The following is a 13,440-nucleotide window of genomic DNA, read 5'->3' on the forward strand; positions in this document are numbered from 1 at the left end:
ATATTCACACTTAATGGTGTCTAAACACAATCCCCAAGAGTTCTAAGAAACAGGTTTCAGGTTCGCCCAGGTTATTTCTAGCCTAGGCTCTGATACCACTTGTGACAGCCCCACCTCCCCCTAAGGCATACCAAAGGAGTTAGCGGACTGCCTGCCCAGCTCTCGCCAGGACTACTAAAATGTCAAATCCTCGCTCAAGTCGTTCGGGAAAACTATTAGCGCGCTTAGCCAACCCAACAATCGTAAAACGGAAAACAAAAGTCAAAACGTAGGGTGAATAGTGATTGCCACGTCATCATCCGCCAAGACCCAATCGAATACAGGTAATCCAACAATCACTGAAAAGAATATATACAAGCCAAATATAATACATTGGACAAGAGTACACTCACTATTACAAACCACATTCGTATGTTTACAAGCCAAAAGGAAGTATTGAATCCAAGTACAATTAAGGTTCCAACTATTGAGGAGCTATACAAAATCTCTTGACTAGCTCTACTCAACTCATTCTTCAAAATCAAAAGTCCAAAAGATACTTCCCTGTAAGGAAAACAAAATTTACGGAGTGAGCTTTCGCCCAATGAGGTACTATCACGTACATATACCAAGAGCACGTAAACACAAGAAATATTCAATCCAAATACGCATGTCAAGTAAGTAAAAGCAATAACACCCAAGTGTAAGGAATAAAAGGATACGGATGGCTCTCAAGAGCCCTTTTCCGCTTTGCCATACTTGATCTCATTTCATTGACCCTCCGTCAATGTATATCAGGTAATCATACCGTAGACTCCTCTTTACTCCAATTATCCGTCCACCTCACTTTCCCCTTACCGGGCCCGAACACCACACAGTACAGAATTGGTATTACTCGAGTAAACCGGAATCTAGGGTCTCATACCCAAAGATTCTCAAATACAGTCCCCATGGCTTGTCAAATGTCCCCGACCAAGTCCTTACTGGCTCGAGTCCATTGACTTCCAATGAGGTAGAGCTCAAAGTGAACAGTACAGATCCAGAGGTACAGTCAAGATCGGCATCCAAGCGACACCCAAATCAAATACAGTCAAGAGTATTCAAGTTATATCATATCCAAACAAGTAGGCCAGAGAGTACGAGAGTGGTAAAGTACACCCTCGCCTCACCTAGTCCAAACAATCATCCCATCTAATCCAAAACACAGAATTCAAGTACAAGAAAGCCACGGAATAACAAATAGGTGAGTAGTACACTCACCAAGTCAAACAAAGTAATTTCACAAGTTTTCGCCCGACGTGAGCCTCGGATCACCGGCACGCCCTATAATAATCAAGAAAGTACAATTAAGACTCAAACACGAGTCATAAGCAATACCAATCACAACCCCAATAGGGTTTCATATGCATTTTAAGCATGAAAGCAAACCAGAAAATCAGGAAATGTAACTCATTTGTTCCAACAACAAAAAAAACAGTTTTGACCTCCTAATGCGGTAATGGCACAAATTGCGTTACGCTTATCGGATTAGGGTGTAAGACCCACCGTTTCGAAGCTAAGAACCAGGGCTACAACAATGTAGAAGGCCACTCGGTCCAAATCCTAGCACAACTAGGTCAAAAATGCAGATTACCAAACCAGAACCGAAATTGCAGGTTCACAAATTGCACAACACTGTAATGAGTCCATTTCAGTCTACACAAGTCCAAATGCAGTGATTCCAAAGGCATATGATAGCTACGACATCCAGCTACATTTCATCAGAAGACACCAACAACAAAATCCAAACAAATTCCAGTCAAAATGGCTAATTACTAGTGCAGTTTTCGCATTCTGATCAACCCAGAACAGCAACAGTAAAATCGACATATCTCTCTCTACACTACTCCAAATGACCTGAAATTTTACAGGCACCTCAAACACATCAATACCTACAACTTTCATGTTTTGAGCAAAGTCCAATTCGGCCTCTAAGCCTGAGATACAAAACCGGACAGAATTAGGGGTTTGGAAACCCTAACTTTTCATTTTTCAATCCAACTTCAAAATTGGTTGCAATCATCACTAATTCACACCTCCTAGAGTCATTCCCCCTTATTATCAACCAACATAGATGACCACAACATCACATCCATATGAAACCAGAAAATTCCAAGAAAAATCAGAAAATTAAGGAAACTTCACTCCAATCCACCAAATCTTCCGTACAATCACGCATATAGCTACTATAAGGCACCACTTGGCCAAAAGTAGAAACAAAAGATGAGTTCCAAGCAAGATACCTTAGATCTTCAAGAAAGGTTGAAGCTTAGAGAGTTTTCTTCCAAAACAACACCACCAAGGTCTTCAAACACTCCTAGCAAGATGATTTTATGGACTAATTCAAGAAGAAATCGGTTGATTTTCAAGATTGAAGCAAGATGAGAAGATGGAAGGTTGAGGAATTTTTCTCTTTGTTGCTTAGAGAGGTTCGGCCATGAGGAGATGAAGAATGAAGATAATTTGGTCCAATTTTGACTTTTAAGTGAAGACAAAGAAAGTTAGGCAAAGTTAGGTATGGTTTGGCCAACCAAAATTGGACACTTGGCACCTTATGTTCACTTAGAGTTATCCTCTTGTCCCTCCATGGTTAATCCATCTAGGTAACCTCTAATCATCTCTTAACACCTAGTAATACAATCCCTTTATGCAAAATTTAATCGAATCGACCGAATTTCTCTCACTTAATGCACTAGCGGGTCCCACGTCCAAAATACGTTCCAAATTTCTCACGAACTACCTTATACTAGTAAAATGATTTTAAAACTATATTTACTGATAAAATGTTAATAAAAGTAATATAATAAAACAAATAAAAGAAAACGGTGCACAGAAATAAAATAATATATAATAATAATAATAATAATTTTTTTTTTTCCGTTCTGGGTTCTCACACAACCGACTCCGCAGGTGCAGCTGGCTTTTCCTCTGGGTCCTCTTCAGGATCCTCCTCAAGATCACCAGGGACTGCATTTCCTTGACCTTGCTCGGCCAAGTTCTGCACCACATCCTCTACTAAGGCCCCACACTTTGTCAAAATGTAATCGGTCCAGTCTCTCATGTCTCTAACTACCTAAACAAGGTGACCATTAGCTACCTGAGCCTGCTCCCTGAAAGCATTAGTCTGCACCTACTCCTCAAGAACCGAAGCCTCAAGCTCTCGGATTCTGACACCCTGTGCTCAGAGGACTGCCTGTAGATGTTCTATCTCCATCCGACACCTACGACTGGCGCTACCCAATCGTCTCCTCTCATCGTCAACTGCAAGTACTACTACCCTATCGAGGTATGAGTAAGTCTTCCAGCTGTCAAAATGTTGGATCTTACGTGCTAGAGACCACCAACACACGGGCCCACCGGGACTCTCCTGGTACGTAAGTACGCGATAGATAGACCCCTCGAGATGCTCCTAGCGGGTAGGCACGGGCAGAGATGGCCCAGCACCCCCACTTGTATCTTTACCCTCCATAACCTACATTACAAGTAACATCGCAAAAATAAGCAAGTTAGACAAATAATCTAGACTAAACACCTATTCGTGAGTGTGAAACCCTAAACTATCATAATCAAACTGCAACCAAACAATATTTGGTATAAATCACTCAATCTACCCAGATCACTTCAAACCTAGACTCTGATACCACCTGTGACGACCCCACCTCCCCCTAGGGCGTACCCTAGGGTTTAGCGAGTCGCCTGCCCAACTCTCGCTAGAACTCACTCACTCATAGCTCGAGAAAATAACTTACATCCATAGAAAATAAATAACACAACAATTTCAAATTTAATATATACATTGATGCTCAGATCCAGCTACAAGGCTTATACACGCCCAAATACTTTAAAGTGTTTACAAACCAATTACAATCAACTCTAGTCCGGTGCTAGCACGAGCACAATTGCAATATTCAAAAACTAAACTACTCTAGCCTGTACAAGTCTCACGCCTCGCTCGTACCCCCTGAAAGGAAAACAAAACTAACGGAGTGAGCTAAAGCATAGTGATGTTCCAAATAGCAAATTGACCATTGATTAAAAGTGAAAGTATTATAATAGTGAAATAGCGAGCATAACAAGTCACGAAAATGAGCAATAACACTTCACATGGCCAAACATTAAATATTCGGCATTTAACGTAAAAGGATATAGTTGCTTTTGTAAACCAACTCCACCATAGCTTGATCAAATAGTAGTTGACACTCCGTCAATTTTGAAGTAAGGTAACTAGTCCAGTGGTACACCACTTAACTCCAATCTCTGTCCACCAACCAAACCCCTTTCCGAGCCTGAACTCCAAGATAAACACTAGTAGTAATACTCGAGTATACCGATTAGTCGAGGAGATAACACTCCACTTAACAAACTAAAGACTTGGGGTTCGTTATTGAATCGACCAAACCCTTGCCGGCTCGACTCGATTAACTAGCCGCAGGGTTTCTGGAATTCCAGACAAGATGCGAATCATAAGCATGTATATCAATTCAATTGAAATCAATGAACAAGAATGTATCACATTAGGGCAAGTGCGATTGTGATACCCCAACTTTTAGGATCATCTTTTGTTTAGTCTCAAAAAAGGATATTATGGTTTCTTTAGTTTATTTAATTTTAAAACATTATTTTGTTTTAAAGAAGAAACTAAAGTTATTTCCTTGGGTTTGATTTAAAACCTTGTTTTGTTTTAAAAGGCTAGAAACCCTAAAAGTCTAATCGAAACCCTAGTTTCATTTGTGATTGACCATTTTCTCAAATTTCACATATTTCAACCGAAACCCTAAATTCAATTTGTGGAATTGTAAAACCCTCACATTTTTCTCAAAAATACCCTTTTATTTGGAAATTATTAGTTTATAATAGCCCTACCACCCAATCATTCCACAACAAGTGCAAATGAACCTAGAAAGTAGGGTTTCACTTTTCGATTTCAAGTTAGAGCGAATTAGGGTTTTCACGTTTTCCGTAGTATATCTATCCGGTACGGAGTAAGGATCAAATTTGGTGCTTAAAAGTGACGTGGCCAAAAATGCAAGGGAGAGAGAGAGAGAAAATTGTATGGCTTTGGTGGTGACAAGTGTCACCACCCTATGGCTCTTTGGTTGATTTTTTTTTTCTTGCCTTCTTATCACCATGGAGCAGCCTTTCTTCCTCATTTTTCTGCTGTTTGGCAGAGAGAGAGAGAGAGAGAGAAAAACCCAAGGGAGAGCTTCACCATTTCATCTTGAAATTGGATCATCCAAGTGAGGAAATAAAAAAAACTAAACCGATTAAAACCTTCCTTGAGTGTTTAGCTAGTAGGGTGTTGGTGAAATTTTGAAAGGAAAAGCTAGGGTTGCTCTTGGTAGTCACTTTAGCAAGGTAATGAGGCTGATTTCTCCATTTCTTACTCTTGATCTTGTTTAAATTGGCTTAGCACCTTAAATTTGTGATGGATAATAGCTATTATCAAGATTTGGGTGGATAGTGTATATTTTTTTTAGTTATATGAGTTAGGGTTTGAAAGATTGCTGCCTATACTTACTGTATGGTTAATATATGTTGTATTTCAGATTATATAAGGGGCTTTGGTAGTGATTGAAGCAAGAAATGAAGAAAGTTTCATTGAATCCCAAAATTTCCAGATTTGTGGAAAATTTCTGCCTTGTTCTGTCCGATTTTATTTTATCATGTTAGAGGCCGAATTAGGCTTAGCATAAAACATGAAAGTTGTAGAGAATGATATATTATAGGTCCTACAAAATTTCAGCTCAATCAGAGCAACGTAGCCTGTAAAAAGACCAAAATACCTTCGCTGCCCTAGGATATTTCCAGTGACCTGTTTTAGACAGTTCATCTAGTTGACTGCATCTGTTCACTATGATCCGTGCTGATTTAGCCATTTTCCAAAACATGAAAGTTTTAGTACTCTGTCTTAGCTTTTAAACGCTTCAAATAAGCCTTAAACGGACTTTGGTAGCTTGAGATATAGCCATTTGAAGGTAGTACGGTTAATTGACCGGTTAATTAGAATTTGGTTCTGTGATTGGGGGAATTTGACTGGGTTACCTTGGAATTTGGACTAAGTGGTCTTCATAAAAATTGTAGGCCTTTGTGTTAGCTTCGAAACAGTATAATTTTCATCCCAATTCGATAAGCGTAGCTTCAGTTGTGACCGTTACACAAAAACACGTCAAATCTGTCTTTTGTTAAATCTCATTTCCGCACATGTTGTTAACTTGATTTTGTACTCATATGACTTTGAGCCTATTGAATGGCTATTGTGATGATTTTATATTGTGTATAACTTTGGGATTGGCCGAGGAAAATAATGAAGCCATAAATGGCTGGAAAATTAGGTAAAAACAAAGGGCGTGCTGCCCAAATTTACGCTCGAGAACTAGAGAACTATATTTGTGACTTGAGTAAGGTTTGAGGGCAAATACCCCGTGAACTATCTCGGGTATTTACGTTTTCTTTGCCACTTCGACTCAAATAGCACTTTTAAAATTTTACAAGTGAGTCTAAGTTTTACAAATATTATACTTATGTCCTTTGATTTCAATGTACTATTTTCACTACCAAAACTATATTTATACCTTGTACTAGTACATATTCAAAATTTCTTTGAATCATTTAAATCTTTGATGACTGATACATAATGTGTTCATTTGATTATATTAGGACACCTTGGTGATTGAGGGTGTATCCGGGAGGATACTTTGGACATTATTTTGCTTAAATAGGTGAGTGTTCTATATACGTTTTGTTTCTATGACTATGTGGATTTTTGTGACTATGTGATTATTTGTGAATATTTGATTAAATGTTAATTATTTTCTATGATTTCTAAAATGAACTTTTGCTAGGTGAGTGTGTACTTTATCGCACTCGACCTAAATAAATATGAAATTTTCGGTGATTGAATGTTGAAATACTCGTTGCGCATGAATGTAAGCCTTTTGGCTGAACTGGGCCCTTGCCCTTGTTACTGATCAACTCGAGCCAGAAGCGGACTCGGTCGGGCGATTTGGTGACATGGGTGAACGTTTGGTATACTCGAGTATTACCTTGTTGTCGGGTGGAGTCCGGCCAATGTCCGGATGGGGGTGAAAGCCTGGCCAATGTCCAGGAGGAGGTGAATGAGAATGAACAAATGAACGTCAAAAACGAGGGGTTTTGTGAGGCCCCAGTCCGTTCTACGTTGATATATTCATTAGTTGTGCGGTAACGTTTGGTTTTGGGAGTATTTCGAAAACCCTAAGTAGGGAGTAAGATTTAAACCCTAGGTTTGTATTCAAACAAGCTTGAGTGGTGATTAAAGTTAGTTATATTAATATGTGTTTTCGTGTGGGTAAGTATAGGATTTAATCCATTTTGTATGTGTCGCGCCCCATTTTTGATAAATAAATAAATGGTTTAAAAATGTATTTTTTGATTCAATTTGTGATTGAAAAATGAATTGTGATTTAAAAGAAAAAATGGGTCTAAATGGGGGTTTGAGAATGCGACGATTTGACCCAAAATTACAACTTAAAAAGGGTTTTTGAAATAAAAAAAAATCGGAGTCGCCACTTGGTAATGAGTTAAGGTGTACCAAGTCACCTAAAAATGAATTTTTAGAGAAAAAATAGGAAAAAGTAATAAGAAACCCCTTTTAAACGACTCCAAGTCCACGTAAACCAACGAAAAAGGTTCGAGAGTCACATTTGACGAAGGGGAAGGCAAGGATAAAAATCCAAGGCACCCCTTCGACCTAGCCAAGGCTAGTTGCGTGATTTAATCAAAGATTTTCTTGTTTTAACCAAAGAATTTATTACATTTGGATGTACTACATGAATGCAAACCCTAGACCTAGGGGGACATGGGGGGTAAAATTTCTCTCCAAAGCTTGAGTGATGCCAATCACATTAATTGTGAAGCCCAATAATGATTCTTTGGAGAGGTCACGTACAATCTTAAATGACGTAAAAATGGGTGGAATGCACGCCATGTGAAAATGTGAGTTTGTGTGAAGTGAAAAAGTGATAAAAACAATAGTGTGTAAGTGGAAGTGTGCAAATGGATGTACAAGATAAGGTGAGTAAAGTAATAATGTGAAAATGTATGTGTGATAACATAAAGTGCATGTGTGCGAGTGATATTATAAAGTGTAAGTAGTTGAGCGAAAACGTGCAAAAGTAGTGTGAAGTGAGAATATGGAAAAGGGATAGAATATAAAGTAGAAGTGTATGTGATAGTGAATGAGTAAAATGCATGAATCCTATAGGAATGCATCAAAACGGGAACGGGAGTCCTAACTTTGTGACTTCAAATTTTCCTTTGATTAGAAAGGAGAACTAGCGTGCTAAGGCTATTTCGTAGCCACACTCGCTCGTTTCCCTTATCGAAAGGGGACTCTTCAAGCAAATGTATCCTAAACTAGCATGAATATGCAAAAACCTAAAAATGAGGGGAAAAGGGGTTCGAGGAGCATGCCAAATGATAAAACTAAAAAATGCATGACATGTAGTGAACATGCAAATATGCACTATCGAAAGGGGGAAAGCGACTAGCCTTTTCTATGAATTCCTACTAGCGTTGGACTAGTGGAAATGGACATTGAGCCACAACTAGCGTTGGACTAGTGTGGTGACGTACATTCATCCATCACATTCATCTACAACTATAGAAAGCAAGTAGACATGCCAAACACTCATAAACACGTAGCACATAACACTTAGCATGCTTGACTAGATGCAAGAACCTAATAAAGCAAATTAACACATAGCAATAAAAGCGAGCAATCCAGCTAATGAACCTATTACATTTGCTAGCTAGGCACATGTCTTCAATAGGTCTTCATCAAGTGCTTTCCAAGCCCTATCTATTACAAGCCAAGAGGTGTACACATACCCCATAAAGAATAACTTAAATAAAAAGCAAAAGTAAAAATGAAATAAATTAAGGAAAAAGCAAGGAAAACAAATTAGACATGCAATTCACTTAGCACGTTGGATCACATAGGAGAGACAAAAAATAGATAAAAGAAATTATACCTCCCTTGAGTTGATGCCTTAAATGGGGAGAAACCACTTATTTATCCTCCAAAAATAATAAATGAGTCAAGGCATCATTTTAATCAAAAAAATAATCACAAAAGATAAAAACGAATTGTGAAATTGAATCAATTAAATCATATAAACAACCCTCATTTAAGCAGTCAAAAGAAGAAAGGACTTGATTGCAAAAATTAACAAAGCTTTGGGGTCAAAATTAAAGAAAAATAAAGTTTAGGGGCCTGTTTGCAATTAAATTAAGGACCGAATTGAAAGAAGTTGAAAATGTCCAGGGCCACAATACAGTTAAGGAGAAATTCAGGGACTGATTTGCAAAATCATTTTCTGGTTTCTTAATGGACCAAACCATTGGGCCATTTTTCCTTATTTGCTTGGGCCAAAACCTTCCAGGCCCAATCGGAAATCCAAAACAAAAGGGAATGAGCCATTTTCACTTTTCTTGGGCCAAGATCACTTGGCCCAATCGGAAGTCCAAGGAAAAACAAGTGGGCTAGTATATTATTTTGGCCCCAAAAACAGCCAACCAAATAGATGGGCCTTGACCCTCTAGCCCAACCAAAAACCCTAAATCAAATAAATCAAATCCATCCTTACAAACTCAATCAAAAATTATCACCCACAACCTAAACCAAAAATAAGCCCAACAAGATTAGTAAATCAAGTAAAATTATCAAACCACAATTATGATCTAAAATCAAGAAATAATCTATCCAAAAAGCCACATAAAATATGCAAACAGAGGATTAAACTTAAAAGGACAAAATTAGTTCAATTTTTTCCAGATTTTTGGGTCACAGTGGAATTAGGCAGAAAATGAAGGATTCAATTGCAATTTTTCAGAACTACTTTTATGCAGGCTACGAAACTTCATCTTCTTTGTTGGGTTTTTACAACTTTTCCAGCCACCACCTTCATAGATTATTCAAGCTACACTCACAGTTCCAAGCCAAATCCAGCAAATTCATTCCCAAAACCCCCTAAAACTTCAACATTCACACAACCCCACTGTGGGAAGCCAATCATTGCAGATCAAACAAAAAACCAAATGGGCGAACATGCGATGACAGAGAAATGAAATCAGCTTTCTAGTAGCATTTTCGGTTGGGCATTTTATCAAGCAGTAGATGGACATGAAAAATTTCAACACTTCCCTACTCAAATTAGGTTGCGGTTGGCCCCAAAATTGTTCAAAAACAAAGAAAATCAGCCCAATCATCGTATGCATCATGTGTATTCAGAAATTAAGGCCAGTTAACGGGAAAATTGAACTAAATAATGTCACGACAAACCCATTTTAATCACTTGAAAAGGACTGAAACTTAAAAAGAAAAACTTACAGTGCTCGATTTCTGAAGTCGAAATGAACCTGGATGGCGGCGGCGCTGGTGGTGGTCGATTCAGGCGAGGTGGTGGATTTCGACGGCAGCAGCCCCTCTTGCTTTTTCCGTTCGGCTCTCTTGCTCCTCTGCCCGTTTCCTCTGTTCTTCTTTTTAGCCCACTCCACTTGGCAGGCCTTGAGTTTGAAGGAAGCTTTGGATTAATTGGCGGCTTTCCCAACAGAATTTTTCCATCTTCAGTGTCGGCGTCAGTGTCAAGGGGTGGATGAATCAGGATTGGGGAATGAACAGTCATCGTCTTCCTCACCTCTGTTTTTTCTCACCAGCAACTTCCCCAAGTTTGCAGATTTTCCTTTGCCGTTTTCCCCCAGATTTTTCCAATTTCCCTCAGATGTGTTTCTCCTCTCTCGGCTCCCTACTCTCTCCTTTATTTTCTTTCTTTTGTTGCCTTCTAAACCTCCCCGTTGATCTGTTTCTTTTTCTGCCGTAAGCCTCCCTTTAGCTTTCTTTCTTCCCCCCATTTCTTTTCCTCAGCCCCAGCCTTTTCTATTTTCTTGCTCTCAGTCCTGACCCTCAGCCGCCAAGCTTCCCAGGTTTTCAAGTTTTCTCTTCTTTTTTTTTTTTGTTCGGCCAAGCTTCTCCTCAGACGAAAACCTCTTCCCTTTTCTCTCTTGCGGCCCTTTCATCATTTTTTTTTCATCCGCCGCCACTCTACCCCAAACCTTTTTTTGTTTCCTTCCTTTTTTTTTGCCGTCCCCCCCTCATCCGTTGCAGTTTTTTCTTTTTTTTTCTCTAGTCCGCCGTCCCCTCTCTCTCTATCCCCCCTATTTTTATTTTTTAGCCCTCACAAAATTCTATTTTGACCCTCAAAAATTCCTTAACTTCCCAAATGTCCCTAACACCTCACCCCTTAGGTGCTTAGTTGTCTAAAACATAGAAAAGACACTTGTCCAAGTGCATGCAGTCCCACTTGTCATTTTCACCTTTTTTCCTTTTTCCTTTTCTCTTTTGCTTTTGTTTTTCCTGAAATTTAATGTGAAGCCAAAAATACACTAGAACAAAAATAAAATAAATAACAATAATAAAAATAAAAAAAATAAAATAATAATAATAATAAAAATAATAATAAATGAAAACCCTAAAATTGAAACAAATAAAGCTAAGATTAAATTAATTAAACAAATAAAGTTAAAAAATCAAAAATTTGGTGTCTACAGTTTGCCCCTCTTTGTCTGAGTTTTGAAAAAACTTGAGACAAAGAAGTAGACACCAAATACTTACCTGCATTATTCGGCTGCGAATGATTCCAACGATTGCCGCCCTTGAAACGAGAACTGATCTCTTTATCAAAATGTTGAAATGGGATTGACCCAAACAGAAAATTTAAAACGGGACTAACCCGAACAAGAAATTTAAACGGGACTGACCCGAACAGAAATTTAAACAGGACTGACCCGAACAGAAATGTAAACGGGACTGACCCGAACAAGAATTTAAATGGGATAGACTCAAGGGATAGACCCGGACAGAAATGTAAATGGGATAGACCTGAATAGAAAATTAAATGGGATAGACCCTGACAGAAATTTAAATGGGATAGACCCACGGGAGATAGACCCAGACAGAAATTTAAATGGGATAGACCCAGACAGAAATTTAAATGGGATAGACCCAGACAGAAATTTAAATGGGATTGACCCACGGGATAGACCCGGACAGAAATTTAAATGGGATAGACCCACGGGATAGACCCGAACAGAAACGTAAATGGGATAGACCCACGGGATAGACCCAGACAGAAATTTAAAATGGGATAGACCCAAACAGAAATTTAAATGGGATAGACCCACGGGATAGACCCGAACAGAAATTTAAACGGGATAGACCCGAACAGAAAACATAAATGGGATAGACCCACGGGATAGACCCGAACAGAAAATGAAATGCTTACTGGCGGGACAAACCCAACTCCAATAGCAATGAAAATAAAATGCTTAATGGCGGGACAAACCTGTGAAGACCCGAAAAATTTCTTATTTTATCGAATATTAATGGTTTAATTAAGTATTTATCCACCTGTTTTCCCCAAATAATTTATTACGACCATTTTAAATCCATTCGTATGGAATAATGTTTTCATTATGTTTTTAAAATGTCCTGTTAACAACTTCAATTTTCGGAAGGATTGGTTAGGCGAGAAATAGTGAACACGAGTGTTTCGAGGTGATATTATATTCGAAAGTATGATTATCCTGGAAAATTAAGAACAGACAATAGCAGATTAAGAAAAGTTAATCGAGAATTAAAGGTGAATAAGTTCTAAGTGAGCATATACTACTCACGCGTGGATAGTTTTCCAAAAGATGTATGGATACAATTATTGGAGATTTGAGGGGTTAATACTCGACTCATGTGAGGACTCGTAAAAACTATTATTTTATTTAAACCTAAATTTATGGCTTAATAAATTATTTAATTGGATTTTTGCCACGAGGAATATTTTCTAGTCTTATTAGACCTAAATACATGGTAATATAACTTCGTTATATTTTTAAAATGATTCGTTTCAAAAATTAATTTCCTAGAGCGCGTTTAGTAAAAATAGTGAATAGTGCTTGGAGATTTTAACCGCGTAGAAACACAATAAGTTTGGAATATTGGAAACTTGTACTGTGGTTCTAAAATAGGTAATATTATGAATAAATACTCAAGTGATAGTTAGTAGTGCAATCGTTATAAGAAATTCTCGGAAGTTTCGCGTTATAGCGTTAAAATTGACGGTACGCGTTTTCACACGCGCGACTTTATTTGAGGGACTTTAGACCCTTATTTCGGGATAATTAAGAGTGAATAATATTTACATGAATATAAATGCATTGGAGGTTTAGTGCACTAGTGAACCAAACGCGCGAGAAAATCGAGCCTAAAACGTGCCAAACGAGCCCTAATGAGAGTTGACTTTGGAGTGAATTTACACCACTCATTTAATCTTCTCTTGGAAGCTAACTTGGATCAAAATTCACTCTCTCTTCTCTCACCAAGAGTGCCGACCA

General features: G+C 38.3%; 1 protein-coding gene across 1 annotated transcript; it reads right to left on the reverse strand.

The window, feature by feature from the left end:
• Positions 1–392: 392 nt before the first annotated feature.
• LOC140006439 (uncharacterized) lies at positions 393–11,115 on the reverse strand. The gene is made up of 4 exons (XM_072048315.1): positions 10,388–11,115; positions 9,030–9,046; positions 1,240–1,302; positions 393–543 (listed from the first exon to the last, which is right to left on the reverse strand). The coding sequence occupies exons 1-4, from the start codon at positions 10,680–10,682 to the stop codon at positions 508–510; spliced, it is 411 nt and encodes a 136-aa protein (XP_071904416.1). The 5' UTR covers positions 10,683–11,115; the 3' UTR covers positions 393–507.
• Positions 11,116–13,440: the final 2,325 nt, after the last annotated feature.

The sequence above is a fragment of the Coffea arabica genome, chromosome 1c (assembly GCF_036785885.1).
Source record: "Coffea arabica cultivar ET-39 chromosome 1c, Coffea Arabica ET-39 HiFi, whole genome shotgun sequence".
NCBI classification, from domain to species: domain Eukaryota; kingdom Viridiplantae; phylum Streptophyta; class Magnoliopsida; order Gentianales; family Rubiaceae; genus Coffea; species Coffea arabica.

Excerpts from the sequence above, each read along its gene's own strand:
- LOC140006439 (XM_072048315.1), bottom strand. The coding sequence starts at position 10,682 with ATGACTGTTCATTCCCCAATCCTGATTCATCCACCCCTTGACACTGAC. Across the intron at positions 544-1,239 it reads AAATTACTTTGTTTGACTTG|GGAAGTATCTTTTGGACTTT; the intron begins GTGAGTGTACTA and ends TTTTCCTTACAG.